Source organism: Fragaria vesca, linkage group LG6 (genome assembly GCF_000184155.1).
Source record: "Fragaria vesca subsp. vesca linkage group LG6, FraVesHawaii_1.0, whole genome shotgun sequence".
In the NCBI taxonomy this organism is placed as follows: domain Eukaryota; kingdom Viridiplantae; phylum Streptophyta; class Magnoliopsida; order Rosales; family Rosaceae; genus Fragaria; species Fragaria vesca.
The window spans coordinates 36,934,640-36,957,780 of NC_020496.1; the positions used below are offsets into that span (position 1 = coordinate 36,934,640).

Genomic DNA, 23,141 nt, shown 5'->3' on the forward strand with positions numbered 1-23,141 from the left:
TGGCATTTCCGATATTGTCCTTAAATCCGTGGGCAAATAGAAAACAGCACAACCGCAACGGAACAAATTTTAATGTGTGTATTTATGAGGCGGTCACATGGAGGGATCCCGACTCTGCCGGCCCGGGTCGGATCACCCACCCATCCCCAAAACGCCGTCGTTTCACACCTTTCCGCTCGCCGGTTACGAAATCTCTCTCTCTCTCTGCTATATATAAATTTTCCAAGTCGGCTCAGTGTGGACTCGAAGCTTTCATTCTTTGACGCCTGCTCTTCATTTTCTCACTCTCGGCTTCGCTCTCAGGTACACTCTTTCTCTCTCTTCTCTCTGTTTGATAATGCAGCTTGTGGTTTGTTTGCTGTACTCGTTTTTTCGATTTGCGAAGCTCCGATTCGAATCGGTTAGGGCGAAATAGGATGATCGGCGAGTTAGAGTAGCGCGCGAGATCGATCGCATTTTTGAAAAAAAACGGATTACGATTCGGATCGTCGTCGTCGCGGTTTTGATTATGGAGACCTAGGTGTTTTCTGCTAGGTTTTGATTTTAGTGATTTTTTTTGTGATAATGTTGATGTGCTGGTTTGTGTTTTGGTGTTGACTCTTGAGAGTTGGATTTGGTGGCTGGTTTTGGTGGAGAGTGAGATCTTGTGGTTTTCAGAGACTCGCATTTCCGGTGGATTGAGTGTTTTGTGCTTACTGTGTGTGTCTAGCGCGGTGGTTCAAGCGCTCGGTGTGTCGATTAGGTTCTAGGCTATACTACTGAGCCTGTTTGGTTGTTTTTGAAGAAAATGAAGTGCATCGGATTTTCGGTTGGAGAATATATAGAGGAACTGGTTTTAGTTGGTTGTTGATCACTGATTCACCCGGTGACTGTATAACTACTGTGGAGTTGCGTATAGATGGCTGATTTTAAGGTGGAAATGTAGTTATTGATTAGAACAAGGATTACAGAAAGTAGGGAGTGCGCTCTATGTGACCCACGTTGAACTTATTTTCAGATCAAACAGTGTTAGAGCTGGTATCATTTGGCATTATGTTAATGTGGTCTGTGTATTAGTTGTCCGCTTTGGATTCTTCACTTGGGCTAGTAATTTAAGCAAGATTGCAAACTTTGCGCTGCAGTTATCTCAGTGCTAAAATTTAATATGCTTATCTAGTTAGAGCCACCACATCAAATACCAAGATGTGCTGTTATTAAGTTTGAGTAAGCATTATTCACTGTTGTGAATTGATTTGGTTCAGAGTTGAAGGCCAACAGCAATGTCAGCTCTTAGAGATCTCAATACCATACCTGGATCTGAGAGGAAGAATGAAAGCTGTAGCAAAGGAGTCATAACTAAACCCTTTGCTGGGAATGCTACTGTAAATCATGAAGAGTGCCAGAAGAAAATCTCTGTCTCTTTGGGTGCCCCTTCTACTAATGGTGAGGAAGTTGTGAATGCCGTTGAGGTTGCAAATACAGAAGTAGAATACATCGACTCTGAGAATTTGAATGATGTCGAAGATGTTGATTTGAGTCTCAAGGTATTAATTCTATACCTTCCCTTAGTATTTTTGCTTAAACTTGGGCATTTCTGACCTTTCATAACTGATTAGTATTCATCTATATGTTTGCCAAATAACTGTATGGTGTCTGTGCATTTCTTGTTTGATGTTCCAGACACTCTTAACTGGACTAGACTCTAAAGATTGGGTTCTGCTTTGTGAAGCACTCAATACTGTCCGCCGGTTGTCCATTTTTCACAAGGAAACTATGCTAGAGAAACTGTAAGTCTTGTGTTTTTAAATTGATCTGATTGAAAGAAGCATGTGGTATTGATGTGTAAAATACGTTATTTATTGATGGTGCTGAAGATTTAACTACTGTCATATTCTGTTTAACAGGGGAGATGTGATTCCGCTTGTAGTAAGGTCCCTGAAGAATCCAAGAAGTGCTGTTTGCAAAACTGCGATTATGACATCTGCAGATATCTTCAACGCATACAATGACAGTATAGTTGATTCCCTGGACCCTCTGGTAACTTGTTTTCTTTGCCTCTACTGTTACATTGCCTCATCTTTATTTTGTCACTGCCTTTTTATAGTAAAGGGTTACTGCTGAATATATGATTTTTTTATTTTTTTATTTTTTTGCTCCCCAAATATCACTCATTCAGCTACTACAACTTCTTCTCAAGTCTTCACAAGATAAACGATTTGTATGTGAGGCAGCTGAAAGAGCTTTAGTAGCGATGACCACATGGGTTTCCCCCACATTGTTGTTACCAATGCTGCAACCATATCTCAAGCACAAAAATCCTAGAATTCGTGCGAAGGCATCAATGTGCTTTTGTCGAAGTGTTCCACGACTGGTAAGAGAAGAGAAATCAGATATACTCATTTTTCTCATTGTCTTTTGAAATTGTGTTGTGTATTTGCTAGTGAGAGATTTCTATTTTCCTTTCTCTGTAACAAAAAAAACATTTTATTTCCTAATACTTGTTGATATTCTTATCAGTCATTTTGAAAGATGAGGTGTGTAGGTGATGCTAAAAGTGCTTAAACGTAGACATCCTATTGAAGATTTTAGTTTTTTCCTTGACTCTGATGAATTTCCATTACTAAGTTCATTTGAAATGTTACCTAGCATCTACATTTTACTGAAGCTATTGAAGCTGCTACCTGTTTCTTTGCATAGTATATAGACAGTGATGTTTGTTTAAATTTCCTGGTGAGGAATTCCTTCATAGGTTTGAGATACTGTTTTATTTATCAACAGTGTATTGCCTTTTTCATGTTGTTATTCCCTAAGATAGTGTTGTGAGACCATTATGATTTGGCGCATCTTGCTATATCACTCGTTACCAACTTTCTGCAAGGTTGCTTTCGACTCTAGGTACTTAGATGTTTAATCTTTTGTCTGTCTGTAGGGTGTTGAAGGTACTAAAGCTTATGGGATTGACAAATTAATCCAAGTTGCTGCCTCCCAGCTTAGCGACCAGCTTCCTGAATCAAGGGAGGCTGCTCGAAGCCTCCTCCTTGAGTTGCAGACTGTTTATGAGAAATTTCAGAATCTCTCTCCAACAGCAGTATCTGAGGAGGTGCAACCCGAGGTGGACTCTTGGGAGAACTTCTGCCAATCGAAACTCTCCCCACTTAGCGCACAAGCTGTTCTTCGGGTGACCAATATCTCTCGGGAAGGTCTTGTTGTTGGCTCCTCTTAACACATGTTCATACAACACGGACAAGATTTAGTACTACTATCTCCATTTCCAAACAGTTACGAGCTTAGCAAGCCTACATCTGCCCTTGCTTGTTGCTTTGGTTTGATATCATCAATTTCAATTTCTGTTTCTCTTTTCTTTCTTTCTTTCTTTTTCGCGTCTGTATATACTTTCAGGTGTTGAGATTGAGATGTTTATAATTGGTGAAAGTTAGTAAACAAGTCATAGCCATGCATTCTTTTGACATCGGTTGAATGTCCAGTCTTGTATCACGTTATCTCCGGTTGATAAATTTTGGATTACTTTTTGCCTGCTGATCAGTAATTATTTCTAAGAAGTTACCATTTCCAGGTCCTAACCTCGAGAAGCTAATCTTTAATTTGAAGTAGTCCTTACTTCATCTTCGTTCTGCAATTCAGTTCTGTTTTTTTTTTTTTTTTGGGTAAATAATTCTAGTTAGACCTCCAGATATTTGGACCTCTTGATATTTTTTGTACAACGAGCTCATAACTTTCTTCCTCTCCTCCAACTTATAGCAACCCTCAAAATCTCTCATCAGTACCGCATGCACTCAATAGAGCTAAACTTTAAGAAACCCAAAGTGTTAACCATCAATTGTGATTAGCAACCTCAATCAAATTCTAAAGAGCAAATCAAAATGAATAAATGCAAAAGAGAGAATGAACGGGCTTTACCTGAAATGAGGTTTGAACCTGCCAATATTTCATTAGCAGCATGATGTTATGTACATATGTAGGAGAGAATCGAAGTTATCAGTGACAAGCAATGACATGAGGGGTGACGGGTTGAATTGAACTTTTCTATTTTAGGTGTATAACTGAGATGGTATAGAAATGGTAGCAATCAACCAGGTATCTATGTTGATTGTCTCAAGGCAAAGAAATGCATGGTAGAAAACAGGTCTTTCTGTCTCTCCCAAGCACAAAACTATCACGACCCTAAAAGCTTGAGCAAATAGGGAGAAGACAATACATATACATATATATACAAAAAGAATCAGAAGAGAGGATGTCCACAGTGCCCTTAAAATGTGGACGTCCCTGTTTTTGCCGCGATCAAGCACCGACGACTTCGTCCTCTTGCCGGGAAGACACCAAACCTTGATCGTGAGCTTCCTCTTGCCGGTGGACTCACCGAATACCAGTTTGCAGCCGAGATTGATATTGTCTCAAGTTTTGAGTGGAGATTGCTGCCCAAACCTTCAACTCCGATCTCCATGGCCTTCATCTTCATGGTAAAGTCGTTTGGGATGCCTCTAGTGTCCGTCTGACAAGAGAAGGGACGTCGTTGGCGCTTGATGCCTGAGAAGGCAAAGACGTCGGCACTTTTACGGGTTTGCGGATGTCCGCTCTCGAACGAGCATATATATATATATATAAACTTAAAATGTATTGAACAAAGTGAAACGCAGAGAAAACCTGAGCAAGAATAAAATTCATGTGACTTGTAGTATATGTACGTGTTATTCACGTTTGTATGAATGACTTATGTTAAGTGGTTTAGGTAGAGACTGAAAATAAGGGGTGATTTTCTAACTAGATTTCTCCGGCTATTGGATTTTACAAACGTACAATTATGTTGTTTTGGCAATATTAACATTTGGTAATCATGCAGGATTGCAGGTTATCAACTTTGAATGTGACGTTGGTCAAATCTCTAGCACATCTTAACTCTCACTAATTTACTAATTTCAATTTTATATTTGGTTACAAGTTGGGTTTTAATGATTTCATATTTGTGTTGCAAGACAAAGCTAAGCTGGTATATTAGTAATGAGGATTAAATCTTTTGAGTTGAGATTTGAAACGATCAGGCCACTTACCATTTATATTACATGTTTGAATTTAGTTCATGGATGTTTTACATCTGAAGGTCTACTGTAGTAAAAGCCTTAGAGATAAAGGGGAGAAAATGGTAGATATATAAACCTGAAATGAATTTGAACAAAGCGAGAAGTAGAGAAAACACTAGCAGAAAAGTGACGTAAAATTCATGCGTCTCGTAGTGTTATGCACGATTACGTGAATGAGTTATATTATGTGGTTTAGATAGAGGTTGATAAATAAGAGGTGATTTTCTAACCATATGTGCCTCTAGCTATTGAAGTCTACATTTCTAAAAAAAAGCTATTGAAGTCTACACATCTACAATTATGTTGTTTTGGTAATATTAACACTTGGTATTCATGCAGGCTTATAAACTTTTGAATGTAACGTTTGTCCAATATGTGGCGCATCTTAGCTCTCACTAATTTAATAATTCTGATTTCAAATCTGGTTACAATTTTCAATTTCATATTTGTGTGGATGATATATTTTGAATTAAAAAATGAAACTGCCAAGCCACTTACCATTTGTATTACATTTTTAAATTTGGTTCATGCATGTTTTACATCTGGATGTCTGTTGTAATAAAAGCCTAAAAGAGGGAAGAAAATGGTAATACATAAACCCAAAATGTATTTGAACAAAATGACAAGCATAGAAAATGCTAGCAGAAAAGTGAAGTGAAGTTCATGTGGCTTGTAGTGTATGTAAGTGTTATTCACGTTTGTGTTAATGGGTTCTATTAGGTGGTTTAGATAGAGGTTGATAAATAAATGGTGATTTCTAACCATATGTGCCTCTAGCTATTGAATACTACAAATTTATAATTATGTTGTTTTGGCAATATTAACACCGGGTATTCATGCAGGCCTATCAACTTTTGAATGTAACATTTGTCAAATATCTGGCACATCTTAGCTCTCACTAATTTACTAATTCCAATTTCAAATTTGGTTACAACTTTTATGATTTCATATTGCATGGACGATATCTTTTGAATTAAGAATTGAAACTGACAGATCACTTACAATGTTTGAATTTGGTTCATGCATGTCTTACATCTGAATGTCTATTGTAATAAAAGCCTAAAAAGAAGGGAGAAAAATGTATTTGAAAGAAGTGACAAGCATATAAAACGCTAGCTAGCAGAAAAGTGACGTAAAATTCACGTGGCTCATAGCGCATGCAAGTGTTATTCATGTTTCTGTTAATGAGTTATATTAGGTGGTTTAGATAGAGGTTGATAAATAAAGGGTGATTTCTAACCATATGTGCCTCTAGCTATTGAATTCTACAGATTTATAGTTATGTTGTTTTGGCAATATTAACACCTGCTATTCATGCAGGTCTATCAACTTTTGAATGTAACGTTTGTCAAATGTCCATCTTAACTCTCACTAATGTACTAATTCTAATTTCAAATTTGGTTATGATTTCTTTTGAATTAAGAATCATAACTGCTAGGTCACTTACCATGTTTGAATTCGGTTCATGCATGTCTTACATTTGGATGTCTACTGTAATAAAAATAAAAAATAAAACCAACCAAGTAATATTGAAATACAAATATCAATTAACAAGTAAAAATTAGAAACTAGCTCGTTTAAAGTGAGGAAAGGGCGAAGTTTTATAAAATTCACAAAATTTCTAATGTTTCAAGTAAGGGTGTTGAAAAAGCTGAACATTTTTTTTTTTTTAAATTTTTTAAAAGGGAGAATGTCAAACCATTGATAAGAAAAAGTTACATAGAAATAGTTCACCCCTAAAAATGCTACGACAAAATTGAGTCATTTATAAGAAGCCCCAATCGGTCTAAAACCAAGATACAACGATATAAAGACAACCTAAATGCAACTAAAAATAAACAAGCACAAAGAAATCCATAGGCGATTTCCTGACAATGTTAGAAAAAAATAGAAACGGAACCAAGTACTTCCTCAGCTTATTCGCTCGCCTTAGAAGATACCATGCACAAAGGCTCCCCAAGCATTTATCCTAGTTTGTATGGCCCAAAAGGCACGAATAAGCTACGCCCAACCTTAGCCTCAAATCCATGAGCCGTTCTCGAAGATAGCCCAAGCCCAACTGCTAAGGACACCCCAGCTTTAGCCTTGCTAATGCCACCGCCACCTTAGGCGGACGGTCTTGGCTCCGCCACACCATTCAATCCTCGCAAATCAACCTTGCTAAAACCTGATGCAACAACCTTAAAAGTCTGATCCAAATCAGCCTAAATCTGTCCTAGACGATCAAACCGCCACTGCTGCAAAGGTGTCGCCGCAAACAAACATAGAATACAGACCCTAAAGCTGAGAGAAAAATATTCTTTTGTACATTACTTAAGTTCAATTGGATCCCTTTGCAAAAAATAGAATAGCTCGATTAGTAAAAGTAATTGTATTTCTTCTATTTTCAAAAGATGCGATAAAGATGTGGCCAATTAAAAGTTCGTAATCTTTCATACCTTTATGGCTCGGATTCCCATATCAAAGAGCCTATCTAGTAAGGATGAATAACCACAACTTTGAATTTATTACAATCGCTCTTGACACTTATATGCAGGTCAAAAAGTTAGTGAAATACGTTAGAAGCGAGAAATGCGGGTCAAAATTGTCGTCTTGTATACGTGTATTCACGTTACTAATTATTTTCTTATAACTGTTAATACATGGAGATTCGATAAAACTTTAAATGCTCGATCGCCCTGACGAGACAATCATAACACAATAAATTAATGACAAAACAAAATCTAACCGAGAAGACATATATACCAAAACCGAAGATCGCACATAATGATCGCCTTCACGTTACTCAGGATAAAAGCCATCTCCAGTAAGTATTTAAAAAAACTCAACAGACATTGCCGCCTCATGGCGCGAAAAGACCGCCATAACCACCCTAATCGACCGTTAGCGCCACCGCAACTGTATCTCGGAAATTATTTTCAGATAGGAAGAAATTTACAATTCAGTTAACCTTTTCCACCCAAAAATCAAATGTGGAATGGTAGGCAATGAAGGGACAAAACTCAAAACTTAAGCAAAGGAATAGAAACCCTAAACCCGGCAGGCAGATTTGGATGAGATTGTGGTGTACACAGTGTTGTACTATTTGGAAGTCCAGTCTGGGACTGCAAAGGAGTCCAGGTGTCGCTCGTGAAGCGCGAGTAGGTCGCTATTTAAACACAGCTCCCAGCGCGTCCGCCCACACTTCACCTTCCACCTTCTCCATCCAATTTCACAAAATTTACAGTCCCTCGTTAAAAAAAAATCCAGAAGAGAAAAAACAAAAGCGAAATAGAAGAGAGCAAAAAAGAGAGAGAAAGAGAAAGAGAAAGAAAGAGAGAGCTTTTCAGTCTCGGTTTCTTCTTCTTCTTCTTCTATTTCAGAAAAACCTCTACATCCATCTCCGTCGAATCTCAGCCGTCCGATCGGAGCGAGAGAGATAGAGAGAGCTGAGGTTAATTTTTTTTTTCCAATCTCGACGTGAAAACAATGTTAACCTCGCCGCCGACGACGACTGAACGCCGTTGATGGAAATAACGGAATCAGCCACCGACGAGGTCCGAGACTCCGCCGCGGCGGAGACGACGACGCGCGCCGGTCTAGGGATCGATTTGAATGAGAGGATAATCGATTTGAACGAGAGGATCCCTTCGCCGGAAGCACTACCGGATTCGGTGGACGTGGTGAGGTATTATCATGATAACCCCTCCCCGCCGGCGGGAGGCCCGGCCGGTGTTCCCGGCGGCGGTCGCGGCTCGGCGTGCGCGTCGTGCGGGAAGCCCGAGGTCCGCGGACACGTGGTGGTCTGCGACGGCTGCGAGCGGGGGTTCCACCTCACCTGCGCCGGAATGCGCGGCCGCCAGGCTGTCAGTTTGGACGAGTGGGTCTGCGGCGAGTGTATGTGCGGCGGCGTCAAGAGCAAGCGCTGGCCGCTCGGCGTTAAGTCCAAGCATATTCTCGACATCAACGCTTCGCCGCCCAGCGACGGTGACGGCGACGGTGACGTGGCGGAGGAGGATGTGACGGAGTTGAGGTAATGTCATTATGCTTAAAGTTTGATTCTTTGAACTGTTTTTATGGCTTGGTTTCGATAATGTGAGCTTATTTATGATGATAATTTGAACTGAAAAGACTTAGATAATGGATTCGGGAGGTTTGTTTAGAAGAATTATAGTGAAGATTTAGTATTTCACAGCTCCATGCATGCTATCGCCCACTACATTTGTCGAATGACAGTAAAGCCTTAGTCTTGAAGCCATGCGTTGGTTTGATTCTGTGAGCTTGCTATGATGATACATTAGACTTAGACTTGGACATTGGGGTAGTCGGGTTGGTTTAATATGAAAAAATGATAGTAAAGATCTTTCCTGAATTCCATGCATGCTATTGACTATTACATTTATGTGAATGGATTGGCAGATTTGAGCTCTTTGTGGCACCTAATTGGTGTCACTGGATGCATCATCCGTCTGAGGCTGGTGCCATCATTTAGTGATTGTTTTGGACATACCAGTTGTTGATATGTGTTATAACTTGGTTTATGTTTTTGCTGATTCTATATTATGTATCTCATGTCTATTATTGATTGTTGTCCATTAGCATTTTGATAAACTTATTTTGAATGCATGTTGTCCATTAGTAGTTACTGCTTATACTTATTTTGATTATAGAAAGCACACTCCGGGTGGTAATTCTTTTGGTGGAAATCCATTTGGTGCTCCAGTGACTTATTCAAACTTCTTGTACCCCGGAAATGGATATGGCTTGCACAAAGGTTCTGCGATTTTGACACAAGCGGTTAAATTTGAAGATATATTGCCTCATACAGAGACTGCTAGTGGAGGGTTTGATGAAGTAGGTTTGGGTTTTCCAGTTGGAAGACATAGGAGTAGTAATAATACAGCTGTTAGAGTATCATCCCTGAATTCAAATGAAATAGTTCTGCAGGCTCTTAGAGATTTTGTTTCTGAGAGGCACGGAGTGCTTGATGACGGCTGGCGTGTAGAATTCAAGCAGTCCATAGACAATAATGAACCATATGTAGTTTACTGTGCTCCAAATGGAAAGACATTTGATTCATTATCAGAAGTTGCACACTATCTTGGGTTGTCCGGCAATTCTACAGGGTCTGAAGTAAGAAGAGAGGGGTCTTTGTCTATGACAGAGAAGACTTATCAACCCAGGAAAAGAAAGTCAAGAGCTTCATATGCCAATGGAGTGACTGAAAGTAAGGAAAGCTCGATCAGTGGTTATTGCAAAAAGCTCTCTTCCCATGGTCCAGGTCCGGATGTTTCAGCCCGTGGTTTGGTAAATAATGGAGAAGTTACAGAAGCTGGATCAAATGGAATTGGATGCATCGGGTCGCAGCACAATAGTGTAAGTTTATCTGTTTTCTAATTGTTATCTTTTTTACGGAAAATAAAGCCCAGTCATATAGCATAAGTTTTATGTAGTTATGCTGTGCTGATTTCTGTCTGTCTTACTTTCCAGGAGGGATTTCCAGTGCAATTTGAAGATTTCTTTGTTCTTTCATTAGGAGAAGTTGATACAAGGCCCTCGTATCACGATTCTAATTTAATCTGGCCTATAGGATACAGATCGTGCTGGCATGATAGGATTACTGGTTCCTTATTTATATGTGAAGTTTTAGACGGTGGTGATTCTGGACCAGTTTTTAAGATCAGAAGATGTTCATGCTCTGCCTTGCCGATTCCCAGTGGTTCAACTATTCTGTCTAGGCCAGAACTAGGTGATTTATGCACTCAAAGTGATCGAGACAGTCATGACACTTACGGAAATGATGGAAGTATACATATGATTCTGTCGGAACCTGTCCCCCCTATGGAAAATGATGTTTTTTCTTGCTTGATGGGTGGTTCAGATGAAGCCAATGATGTTCAGACAACAACACAATTGCATTTTGAAAATCATTCAGTTTGTGAAAAACCTGTATCTTGCTCATCTATTGATTTGGCTGCCGGGGATGACATTGGTGAGATGTCAGTAGAAGATCATTCATCATCTTCAGCTTGGAGAACCATGTCTCGAGAGATCGTGAATGCTTGTTCCGAAATATATAAACAGAGAGGCATTATTAAGTTTTGTTGTAAGCATGTTGAAAATGATGGTGCTTTGCATAATGGGGTTAAATTAAATGACAATAGCCAATTGAACCATACTTCATTGGACAAGTTTTGTAGTTTACCCGGTTCTATCAGTATACCTTCCATCAGTCAGGCAGATGCTGAGTCAGGTGCTTGTGATGACATATCAAAATGGCTTGACCATGATAGATTTGGATTGGATGTTGAATTTGTTCAAGAACTTTTGGAGCAGCTTCCTGGTGCCGAGTCCTGTTCTAAGTATCAATTTCTTAGAGATAGAAGTAACAGTTCTACAGTGCTAACTGTTGGAAATGGGCTTCTAGTGGTTAAAATGGGGGCTGGGTTGCATGGAAAGGAAGAGCAAGTTTTAGATGGTTTATTTAGAAGGTCCAAAAAAGCAAGGTTGGCTGGGGTTCATGTGAATTTTCAGCCACCTCCTCTTGGGAAGCCATTGTGCTCAATGATCCCTCCTGCACTTGTTGGTGACTTATATCAGGTATGGGTGTCCTCTTTGCTAATGTTTGTATACATATTCTGATTGTTAGATTAGCATTTGAGACATGAAATGATTTACGGGGATAGTTTATTGGTCTTATGCTTATATACTCAGGTTTGGGAAATGCTATGGCGCTTCCATGCTATTTTGGGTCTAAAAGAGGCTTTTTCATTGAGAGAACTTGAGGAGGAACTCTTAAACCCTTGGTTTGCCAGCTCAGATATACTAGAGAGGTATGGGAGTGAACTTCAGGGCTCCGAAGCTTTGAACGCACGTAAAGTTGATTTTAAAAGTGACCTAGTTCTATCATCTTGCTCCAAGTTCAGTTCGGCAGTTTCTGGGAATAACCCCAATGCGTTCATCCATATTGAAACTGGAGCAATGAAGGAGGCAGTTCAGGCTAAACTCGCATCTGTTACCTACAATAGATGTTCCGGCATAGCTCTGACAAAGGCTCATGCCTCACTGCTAAGAGTGCTCATAGGCGAGTTGCAATCTAAGGTTGCTGCACTGGTTGATCCAAATTTTGATTCGGGAGAGTTCAAGTCTAAGCGAGGAAGGAAAAAAGATATCGACTGTTCTATTCCTCTGAAAAGATTGAAGCTACTCCCGATTAATGAACTGACTTGGCCAGAGTTGGCACGGAGATACATCTTGGCTGTATTAGCCATGGATGGTAACCTGGACTCTGCTGAGGTTACTGGTCGTGAAAGCAGTAAAGTGTTCCGCTGCTTACAAGGTGATGGTGGCGTACTCTGTGGCTCTTTAACTGGAGTAGCGGGGATGGAAGCAGATGCGCTTGTAAGATTAGATCTTATCCTTTTGTGGTGTTATGATATTTTATTATTTGATTCTGTGGAAGTAATTAGGTTTTGCTAAATGAAAGGGGGAACCCATTCATTGTGTCACCATCTGGCTTAGAATTTTAGTTTTATCTCATCATATTATATCATACATACATTCACGACTTAATCATGCCAATTTTGACATAGACAGTTAAGGAAAAGTTAGGTAACTTTCTAGTGTTCAGATGTGGGCAAGAGGTCTGTGGTCTGTGCAAAGCTGCAGTCTTAGTTATAGTGTGCTAACTCCCCCATCCACCCATAAGAATGTCACTATATCTCAGCAGGCTGCAGCTTCTAAACCAGAATGAATAAAAGAATAGGAACTCCAATTATAACCATTGGAGTCCATCAAGAAGCTCCAAAACATCACTCTATTCCTTATAGAAGTCAACTCCAGTCCTTGCTTCCCTGCTAGAGTACTGCCTTTCTGTGCTTGACCATGGTCTCTTTCAAGAACAAGTATATTTAAGGCTGCATGCTTTGACACTGACAGTCGCTCTATGAGTTTTATGTTCCAGAAAAGGATTTTTTTGGTAAATTATCTCAATTGAGAACTTTGACTTTTTAAGTTGTTCGATTACACGATATGTTTTGGGTGGTGCTTTGCTATTTGAAAGATAATGGTTAAATAGCAGCCTAATTGTTAGGGTCTTGATTTTATTGGCCTCTTCTGAGTTCCATTTTCACTATGATTTTACATATCCTGCTTTCTTTGTTTGCCTTTCTCAACAGTGTATGTTATGACTTGTGAGAATGAGGGTGCTTATCAATCTTTGTGTATCTTTACATTTCAGTTGCTTGCTGAGGCCACAAAGAAAATCTTTGCTTCGCTTAATAGGGAAAGTCGTGTATTCACCATAGAAGAAGAAGAGTCTGATGGAATGGTGTCTGTTGAAACAAATTTGGGAGGTGATGGTAATATACCAGCATGGGCGCAGATGCTGGAACCTGTTAGAAAGCTGCCAACAAATGTGGGAACAAGAATCCGAAAATGTGTATATGAGGCCCTGGATAAGGATCCACCAGAATGGGCAAAAAAAATACTGGAACATTCTATCAGTAAGGAAGTCTACAAGGGCAATGCATCAGGACCTACAAAGGTGCTATTCTCAGTAACTTAATATGTTATCAACCAATGGTTTTTGTATGGTAGAAAACTTGATAAGAAGAGGAATTTTAATTGTGACTGTATGCAACAGCTGGCTTGTCTTACTTGCAATGCCAGCACTTCACTATAAATAACTAATACCTGTTATAGTCGAGTATCACATGCCTCCCACCACTGAGGTAGTGTGCACCTGACCACTTCTGTTTGCTGTCGTGTGCCTCTTATGGAACTAGTCGTAGTCTTGATTGGTTTAAGTTATAAGCCTATTTGGTTAGAGGACAAGTTAGTTAGACTTAAGTGTGCTGCCTGACCAGGTTATGACCATCTTCTGGCAAACAAGTGTTAATAAGCTTGGATCCTGTCAGTAGAATGTGTGGTATCTTAGAATTACATGAGTAGTGCTATTTAACTTTCTCACCTTAAGATACTTGTTTTTAGGAATTTATAATTTTCAAGAGAAAATCAACTATGCTGTCATGTTAAGGTTGAACCCTTCTGCTTGTCAATTATAAAGATTACTTTTCTATGGTTGTCAATCTGAAGCTTAACGTGCAATTTTGTGCGATAGCTTTAAGTAAGTATGATTCTGAATTTGAATCTTTCTTGTTTTGGGGCCCAGAAAGCGGTTATTTCAGTCCTAGCAGATGTATCGGCTGAAGCCTTTAAAAAGAAGTCTGAGAAGGGAAGAAAACGGAAGATTAATGTCTCCATTTCTGATGTAATTATGAAACAATGTCGCATTGTGTTCCGTCGCGCGGCTGCGGCAGATGACACAAAGGTCTTCTGCAATTTGCTGGGGAGAAAGCTGATGAATCCAAGTGATAATGATGATGAGGGACTCCTTGGGTCCCCAGCCATGGTATCTCGGCCTTTGGACTTCAGGACTATTGACTTGAGATTGGCAGCTGGATCCTACGGCGGATCACATGAAGCTTTCCGTGAGGATGTTAGACAGGTCTGTATTCTATGATAACACGTATTTTTTTTGTATTGAACTCTAACTCTAATTTTCGCTTTATTTTTTCCAATGTCCTTAGTGTAGATAGTATTGAAACTTTTAAGTTTTTAAATAGTTTTTCTTTTCCTTCTCTTTTATCATATACTTTTTTCTTTTTGCATCATATCTATGTTGATAAGTGCATATGTTAAAGAAGAGTGGACATCATATGTTTTCATCATTGTGGTTGTCCAGGGTGCAATTTAACATTTTAACAAAGATTGATACCGATTTGACAGATATCATCATTGTGAATCTGGCTCTCTGTTTTGCTTCCGAATCACCAATTTTGTTCGAGTCTGCATGTATTTATGTATTTTTGTTTCTGCCCAGTATTGATTGATTTATTTATTAATGCCTTGCATAAGATATTTTGTTTGTAAGGTCTGTGACATATGATAAGCGGCCAAATTGGATAAAATTGAATACTGTACTCTTTTTTTTTAATATTAATTAAGTCCATAAATCATGACTTTCATATTGCAGTTATGGAGTAATCTACGTATTGCTTATGGTGATCAGCCTGACTTGGTCGAGTTGGTTGAGACGTTATCACACAATTTTGAAACACTATATGAGGAGGTTTGTTCTTTTTTTTTATCCTTTTCCCCCTTTTATGGTTTCTTAATAACTTTCTGAAGTTTTTGTTGTTAATTATCTGTTCAGTGCCTAAAAAGTTGTTTCATAAGTTCAAATCAGTTGCCCAGAATTGATGCTTAAAGCAGGTTCAAAGATAAACTAGAGAAAGTACAAACGATACAAAAGAGAAATGTTCTCTCTAACCTTACGACCACACATGGTTGCTACATATATAAATGCAGTCTGTTCCTAAATGTTTTGCTACTTGCATATGCTTCAGGTACCTAACCGTTTTTTGTTGTTCTTGCAATGCAGGTTGTTTCTCTTGACCATAAATTTGCGGAGTATTCAAAGTCAGAGTCAATAACTGCCGAGAGGAAAAAGGAGATTGATGATTTAGTTGCTTCCACGAGTGTTCTCCCGAAAGCCCCTTGGGATGAGGGAGTCTGCAAAGTATGTGGCATTGATAAAGATGACGACAGCGTACTGTTGTGTGATACTTGTGATGCTGAGTATCATACTTACTGTTTGATTCCTCCTCTTGCAAGGATCCCAAAGGGAAATTGGTATTGTCCATCTTGTGTTGTTGGGAAAAACATGGTTCAAGATGCGACAGGACATGCTCAGGTCATTAGCCGACGCCGTGGTAAAAATTGTCAGGGAGAAGTTACACGCATTTACTTGGAGTCACTCACGCATTTAGCTTCTAAAATGGAAGAGAGCGAGTACTGGGAATTCCATGTGGATGAGGTTTGCTTATTCAACCTTTACACTTTTTTCTCTAGTCGTTCTACAATTTCAGGATCATTTGATGAATTTTTTTGTCTAACTTTATAGGTAACGGTTTCATTTTGTTTGCAGAGAACCTTCCTGCTGAAATTCTTATGTGACGAGTTGCTTAATTTATCCGTTACTCATCAACACATTGATAATTGTTCTGAGACATCGATCGAGTTGCAGCAGAAACTGCGTTCCTTATCTGTAGAGTGGAAGAATCTCAAGTCTAGAGAAGAGTTCTTGGTTGCAAGAGCTGCAAAGGTTGATGTCAGCCTTAGGGAGGATTGCATAAAGGAAGGGATTTCTGCTTCAGTTGAAAATCAAGAAAAATGTCTTGGTCAAGCACATGCTTTGAGTGGCAGGTCCAACTACGTCAATGTAGTCTCTGATGATATGCCAGGATCAGAGTGTTCCCGAGGGTTTGATCAACTCGAGTCTGTCAGTAATGCAGACAATAGTCAACATTCTGCACGTGCTGAAGTGAAGGACAAAGATGCCTATCCTGCTGTTGACAAGACTAAAGCAGAAGGAGATTTCATTCTGAATATGCATTCTGAGAAAATTGATAGCTCCTTCGGACATACTGAGTTGACTTCATCAAATTCTTTACCCCATGAAGCCAATGGCTCTACTAGAGAAATCGGTGGCCTTGATCTACAACAGGTGGATATGGAAAGAGTTGTCTCCCCTTTTCAGCCTTCAGATCAAGAAGGACTTTGTATCCCTTCTGAAGTCAGGAGCAATTTTGTGGCTCAACGGTTGTCACCTACGATAATTGAATCACACTCCTACAACCTTGAGCTCAAAGCTCTAAGAAGTGACTTGTCACTTTTGTCCGACTCTATTACTGCCGTAGAGTCGGACCTTGCAAAGCTTTCTGTGCGCAGGGAGTTTTTAGGAGTGGATTCTTGGGGTGGCCTGTACTGGGCTTCAGCCATGCCGGGTGAAGTATCGCAAGTTGTTGTTGATAGAAGCATGGCAGAAGGCAGAGACCCAGTATGGAGGAAATCCATCTTCCAGAACTTTGCTGCATCATTTGAACCAAACAAAGCTGTTGCCTCAAGTTCACATTGGAGTTCATATGAAACTGATGCAGAAATTGATGAACTGATAGGTTGGTTAAAGCCTCATGATCCGAAGGAAAAGGAGTTGAGAGAATCAATATTGCACTGGCAGAAGTCTAGGTTCCATAAATATCAGCAAACTGGAAGTCAAGTTCAGGATGATCTCCCTAGTGCTTCGTCAGTGGCTTGTAATGGTGAAAGAGCTACAATATCTAACCATCTTGTTACTAGGGCAGCCATGTTTCTGGAGAAGTTATATGGTCCTTGCTTTGAGTTGGAAGCTGCTGATATCTCCAAAAAGCAGGGGAAACAAGCTAGACTAACTAATGATGAGAAAATGTACAGGTGTGATTGTTTGGAGCCAATTTGGCAATCTAGACATCACTGCTTCTCTTGTCACAGAACCTATTTGACTGATTTTGAACTGGAGGGGCATAATGATGGTAGGTGCACCTCAGGTGCTGCAGCCGGTGATAAGGGAAAGGAAGTACTTGGTTCTACTATGGTTAAGGGAAGTCTGAATTGTGTGATAAGTCGGGAAGAGAGCAAAGGGCAGCTGAATTGCCCATATGATCTGGAAAATATCTGTGCCAAGTTTGCGACAAAAGACTCTAATAAGGATTTGATACGGGATATAGGTCTTATAGGTTCCAATGGAATTCCATCTTTTGTTCCATCCTTATCTCCTTACCTCAGTGATTCTGCAGTTGCATTGATTACTCCTCAGGAAGATGTATGTGAACTTGGAAATGAAAAGGCTGCTGAACCCCCAAATTCAGTAGGAAATGCTGGTGCCAACACTGCAGGGCGTAACAGTCATTTTGGGTCAGCTGATGGGGTAGAAGTGCCAGAGGCCAACTTCAGATGTCTGGAACGAAGAAATATGAGACCCTCGGGTAGTCATTCAATTGTGGGGGCTGGTCACTTCTATGTTGTCCCCCAGTCCTCTTTGCGGCCTTTAGTTGGAAAAGTTACGCAGATCTTGAGACATTTGAAGAATAATCTACTTGACATGGAAGCTGCACTACCTGAAGAAGCTTTAAGACCATCAAAGATGCACTTGGAAAGGAGATGGGCATGGCGTGGGTTTGTTAAGTCCGCGTCCACAATATACGAGGTTAGTCTTCTCTTGCTAGATACTACTTTCCTAATCACTAAATGATGGCTATGTTGCCATTAATTCATATATTCCATGGTGGAGCACTGTTTGATAGAAAGGTTGTCACTCTTACTATCTATTTTTTATTGTGTACTCCTTAATGGTTTCAAAGAAATAATAGTTTCATATATGTCAATTTGTATTTCCACCCAATTGTTTCAGCAGAGCTTAGTTGGATGTTTGATATTATCATGTTATCATCTAAAGCTTTTCTGCAGACCTCGACTTATAATTGTATAATGTATTCTTATTTTTAATGCTGCCTTTGGCAGAACAGTAGGATTATCCTTTTACTTTTTTAATTTTTTTTTTTCAAAATTTTGTTATTTTCTTATGCTGCTATGTAATTCTGTACTTCCAAGTCCATAGATTTGAAAGATAACCAACAAGTATACTTGTTTTATACAGATGGTTCAAGCAACAATTGTGCTGGAGGACATGATTAAGACCGAGTACCTAAGGAATGAGTGGTGGTATTGGTCATCGTACGCAGCTGCCGCCCAAACTTCTACTATGTCATCCCTTTCCCTGCGTATTTACTCCCTCGATGCTGCTATCCTGTATGAGAAATTGCTTCCGAATTCCAACATAACTGATGAATTGGAGCCTAGCAGCGTACAAGACCAGAGTATGCAGCCTGTTGTGGATTCAACAGAGAAGTTAAAGATAAGTAGGAAAGTCAACAAGAAAAGGAAAGATCCAGAGGGTTGATGGTGGGAAATATGATTCTAGATTTGTGCTATGGATCCCAACCTGGATGGGTCGTACCCAGCAGGCATGAAGCAGCAGTGTGCATATCAGGTAACAGTGGATTCTGATCACTGAATCACATTCTGAGGTTGTGTTGGATCAGAGTGGACCATGACAACTATTTTTGAAGAATGAAAGTGGTCCCTGCTACTGAATGCTGCTGCCGAACCATTTATTTGTACATAAAGGTAAAGCTGACATGCTAACTTGGATGCGGATATGCGGATGATGAGAAGCAGTGTTTATGTGGTATCTGCTTCAGTGAATTCGGGCACCGGGACAAACTTGATAACATAAGCAGATGAGCCCAATTTTGGAATGATTTCTGCTGCGGCCTAGAAGTGGGAGATGACATTCTTTATAAGAAAGAGAAAAAAAATATCATATATAGTTACAGAGGGAACTAATATTAACGAGAAATTGGCAAATTACTGAAGCTGAGCAGGTTTAGTCAATATCTCATTCTTTGGATACATCTCTCTTTTCAGTCTCTCTCTCTCTCTCTCTCTCTCTCTCTCTCTCTCTCTCTCTCTCTCTCTCTCTCTCTCTCTCTAGGCCAAAGCTCTCAGAATTTTTAGTTCATCTTTTTGGGGGCTTTCTGGGATCAATGTCTTCTTTTTTTTGTTTCTTTTTAGTGCAGTATCCCATGGTCTGCCTTCCATTTTGTAGCAAAGTAGCAGGTGTTAGATGCATTACAAGTCCATTAGCTTGATGTGCAATCTTCATACGAAGAATTGTATCATAGTTTAGATTCTTTCAGCTTCTGCCTCGTCATTGGCAATGTGTCTGTCAATATGTAACCTTGTGTACTCTTGTGATTTTCTCATGAAATAGCAGTACTTTTTAGTGTATCCAGTTGAGCCTTCTCTTTTAGCTCTTTAGTCGCAGGATGTGTGTTGTTTTGGTAATGCATTGTTGCAAATTTAATCAGTTTTACTGCTAATTTCTCCCAGACTAATGTTGTTCTGTTTACACCTGCACCCAAGTGATAACTGATGGTAATAATTTGTTACTTATTTTCTTAGGTTATTGTAATAATTGAGGGTTTCAGTATGCTTCTTCCTTGACTATTGGGGAGTATGAGGTCGAATGGTGCAGTGTTGTCACTTTGGGTTTATGAAACACTTGAGGTCAGATTCATCTAGATATGCTTTGGAAGAGGTTGATGAAATGCCTATTGTTCCATATAGTGATTGTATAATCATTGGTCTTAGACTTTGTAATAGCGGAATGGTACAAAAACACAAGTAGAGAAAGGAACATAGAAATGAGGGTTGGACAAATCTCAAGACGATAGGATAGCTCAAGCCTCAAGAAGATCGTCAGGTCCATCCCTAAAAGATTCAGGTCTGCAATTTTTGTACAGGAAACTCAGGATCTTGGATTATAGCTACAAATCCTTCTGAACAAAATACATTGATTTTTATTTAGCGCTCAGATTTATTTTAGTGTCTGAGGCACTGACAAAGCTGCATGCCCTTTACATTTGTGTTCGTAATTGCTGAACAATCAGCTTAACTGCTTGGATTAAGCAACTATATATAGGTACATTAGGGAAGTAAAATAGCAACTTCATTCTCTGAAATAGAGATGGTAACATTCTAGGACCACACCCACCAGCCCATAGACACTCCATCCTCCGGCTGCTGCTGCACTGCAGCGGCGGCAAACACTTCGGAGAAGTAATTCCGGCCGTCATCGCTGCCATCATCCTCCTCCGAGTGGACTCCAACTACTAGCCCCATGCAGTGATGATCATCATGAGGAAGATGAGGATGATCATAATTGTGAACGTCACAGCTACTTGGGAAATAAGAGTCACCGCTGTCCACGAGCTGAGGGCTTTCCTCGTCCACCACGGCACTTCCACCGCTCCCGGAGCTCAGGCGATCCTCAACCTTGACACTAAGCTGGAGACTCATTGGAACATTAACATCCGTGATCATCTCTTTCTCACTTGGAAGAAGATGAACAGGGTCACACTTCTCATCATGATCATGATCACCTGCAAATGCTGCTCCTTTAGCCTCCTGATCTTTAGCTTCAAGTTTCTCAGTTATGGTGACCACCTGTATTAATGCTTACGCTAAATTAATGTATCCAATGAGGGAACTAAACTAATGATTTCCATATCATATTTTTCTAAACAAACCAAAGAAGAGAGTCGAGGGATTTATAATATGAAGTGTAACCGAGTATATTCCTTCTGTGACTCTGAGAGTGTTTATTAAAATTCAAGGTGGGGTTTTTCAGAACAGAAGCTATGTATTTAGATGGAAATAGGACCACGTACAAACACCAGATCTGTCTACTACAGTACTATAATATCTACAAAGAGTTTGATTGAATCAAATTACCAAGTGATTGTGAATCTGAGACCAACATTAGCATGTAAGACAAAGTGTCACAGCAACTCAATTTACATATGAAAATGGTATAATTATTTCTATAAAAATTAACCTTTGCTAAGAAGACACTTTGCGGACTAAATATTCATCTCAAGAAGTGCCTTCTGATTATTTCTATTATGAAGAATTAACCTTTTGTGGATGACATGTTCGTCAAAACAAGGTTCTTTCTCAAGTTACTTGCTATGCCAAAAGCTTTGTTAAAATCATAGTTAAGAAAATCATGATCAACAATTAGCTAGCAAGTATGAGTAGGAAAATTGGTGACTACTGTGTAATATATACCTCAGATTTGAGCTTCTGATTCTCCTTGAGGATAGAATCATAGTTGGCCAAAAGGGAGTCATAAGACGCTTTTAGAACATCATAATCGCGCTCGAGCTGCTTTGTCTTCCATCGAGCCCTACGGTTCTGGAACCACACAGCCACCTGCCTTGGCTGCAGCCCTAGCTTCTTGGCCAGCTGCGTCTTCCGATCCGGCTCCAGTTTGTTCTCTGTCTCAAAGCTCTTCTCCAGCAGATGCACCTAAGAAACGAAATATCACAAAATCAGAATCAAAACTCTGATCTGATCTGACTACAAATCAAACAAAAAGGAAGACAAATCGAACAAAGTTGAGTTCCAGTAAGCTAAAATGATGTGAAAACTACTACAATCAGATTCCCACTAGGGTAAAGCCAAAAAGATTATAGTGATAAGGAAAATGAAATGAATTTATGCTCCTGATCAGGTAAATATGCCATATGTAGCACAATTCACATGGGAATATTCTTCAAACTTAGAACCAAAAGTCCATATGCATATTCGATTAGACCAAGACACAAACATGTTTAAGCTTATCGAGAAGGAATAGAATTTTATACAAATAGTTCCATAGTGAAGTATCATATATGTAAGAAAGGAAAATAGGGGTGGTGGCCGGAGACCTGCTCGGTAGTGAGGCGGCGCTTCTTCTCCGGCATCTGCTCGTCGTAATATTCCTCCTCGTACAATTCATCTTGCGTGCTGAAAAACGATCGCCTCCTCGAAGTTTCCTCCATCCCCATCATCGATCTCGACCCTAATCAATTCCAAAAATTAATTCATAGATTAGTCTTTTTTTTCATCATTGAATTTCATAGCTGACTCGAACAGAGAACATCCGAGCAACATGAATCGAAGCAGACAAGCCAAATTCAACATGAGAAAACCATAATATTCTTACTTACCTCGGAAAACTTGATCACCACTCCCAAGGAACAACATGTTGCCACCGCCACCTTGCTGAGGATCAAAGAAAAGACGGCCCGGCTCCATCATCTTCACAAAGGACTCTTCTACTTACCTTGATCTCCTCTTGAAAAATTCTGCTGGGCCGGCGGGCGCGTGAAGTCACTCGCCGTCGGTACTGGTTGAAAAGTGCTAGGGGACGGGAGGTTTCTACCGTTTCTTACACAATACGTAATATTTTGGGTGTAAGTGAAATCTATTAGAAGATCATAATCTTGTGGCGGAAGAAACTGGTGCTCCAAAGTAACCTCGCCGGACTCTCCAACGGACAGATACAAAATCCCATCATACCACCACCGATCTTTTCAGCTCCGGTGAAAGCAACGTCAAGTTCGCCGGATGTATATATACTGAAAATTGAGTTTAGAAGATGGTTTCTTTGAGTACTAGGCTTGTACTTGTTCGAACCTCACGCACCAAACCTCCATGAGAGACAGGGGGAAATCTGGATATATGAAGTTCACTGGAGCTTATATATCCGGCGAGCGAGAAAGAGAGTCGGAAAAAACGAGTGTTGTTTCAAGGTTTTTT

At 39.8% G+C, this 23,141-nt stretch overlaps 3 protein-coding genes across 3 annotated transcripts; 2 read left to right on the plus strand and 1 right to left on the minus strand.

Moving 5' to 3' along the window:
- The first annotated feature begins 228 nt into the window (after positions 1-228).
- LOC101290879 lies at positions 229-3,521 on the plus strand. Its single transcript, XM_004304558.1, has 6 exons — positions 229-303; positions 1,242-1,523; positions 1,660-1,766; positions 1,884-2,016; positions 2,156-2,350; positions 2,909-3,521. The coding sequence occupies exons 2-6, from the start codon at positions 1,260-1,262 to the stop codon at positions 3,200-3,202; spliced, it is 993 nt and encodes a 330-aa protein (XP_004304606.1). The 5' UTR covers positions 229-303; positions 1,242-1,259; the 3' UTR covers positions 3,203-3,521.
- A 5,060-nt stretch (positions 3,522-8,581) lies between these two features.
- On the plus strand, positions 8,582-19,435 carry LOC101292626 (methyl-CpG-binding domain-containing protein 9-like). Its single transcript, XM_004306292.1, has 12 exons — positions 8,582-9,087; positions 9,725-10,430; positions 10,545-10,960; positions 11,091-11,108; positions 11,219-11,654; positions 11,769-12,455; positions 13,294-13,599; positions 14,227-14,562; positions 15,091-15,186; positions 15,499-15,933; positions 16,045-18,141; positions 18,592-19,435. Exons 1-12 carry the CDS (start codon positions 8,582-8,584, stop codon positions 18,892-18,894), a joined length of 6,342 nt encoding a protein of 2,113 aa, XP_004306340.1. The 3' UTR covers positions 18,895-19,435.
- Positions 19,436-20,336: 901 nt separating this feature from the next.
- LOC101291161 (homeobox-leucine zipper protein HAT5-like) lies at positions 20,337-23,141 on the minus strand. Its single transcript, XM_004304559.1, has 4 exons — positions 22,550-23,141; positions 22,268-22,401; positions 21,627-21,866; positions 20,337-21,002 (listed from the first exon to the last, which is right to left on the minus strand). Exons 1-4 carry the CDS (start codon positions 22,638-22,640, stop codon positions 20,535-20,537), a joined length of 933 nt encoding a protein of 310 aa, XP_004304607.1. The 5' UTR covers positions 22,641-23,141; the 3' UTR covers positions 20,337-20,534.

Bases quoted from the DNA above. Each gene is read 5' to 3' on its own strand.
- LOC101291161 (XM_004304559.1), bottom strand. From the start codon at position 22,640: ATGATGGAGCCGGGCCGTCTTTTCTTTGATCCTCAGCAAGGTGGCGGT. The intron at 22,402-22,549 runs GTAAGTAAGAAT...GGAATTGATTAG, and splicing joins TGGTGATCAAGTTTTCCGAG to GGTCGAGATCGATGATGGGG. The intron at 21,867-22,267 runs GTCTCCGGCCAC...TTCGTTTCTTAG, and splicing joins GCCGCCTCACTACCGAGCAG to GTGCATCTGCTGGAGAAGAG.
- LOC101292626 (XM_004306292.1), top strand. From the start codon at position 8,582: ATGGAAATAACGGAATCAGCCACCGACGAGGTCCGAGACTCCGCCGCG. The intron at 12,456-13,293 runs GTAAGATTAGAT...TTTACATTTCAG, and splicing joins GGATGGAAGCAGATGCGCTT to TTGCTTGCTGAGGCCACAAA. The intron at 15,187-15,498 runs GTTTGTTCTTTT...CTTGCAATGCAG, and splicing joins TTGAAACACTATATGAGGAG to GTTGTTTCTCTTGACCATAA.
- LOC101290879 (XM_004304558.1), top strand. From the start codon at position 1,260: ATGTCAGCTCTTAGAGATCTCAATACCATACCTGGATCTGAGAGGAAG. The intron at 1,767-1,883 runs GTAAGTCTTGTG...TCTGTTTAACAG, and splicing joins GAAACTATGCTAGAGAAACT to GGGAGATGTGATTCCGCTTG. The intron at 2,017-2,155 runs GTAACTTGTTTT...TCACTCATTCAG, and splicing joins TTGATTCCCTGGACCCTCTG to CTACTACAACTTCTTCTCAA.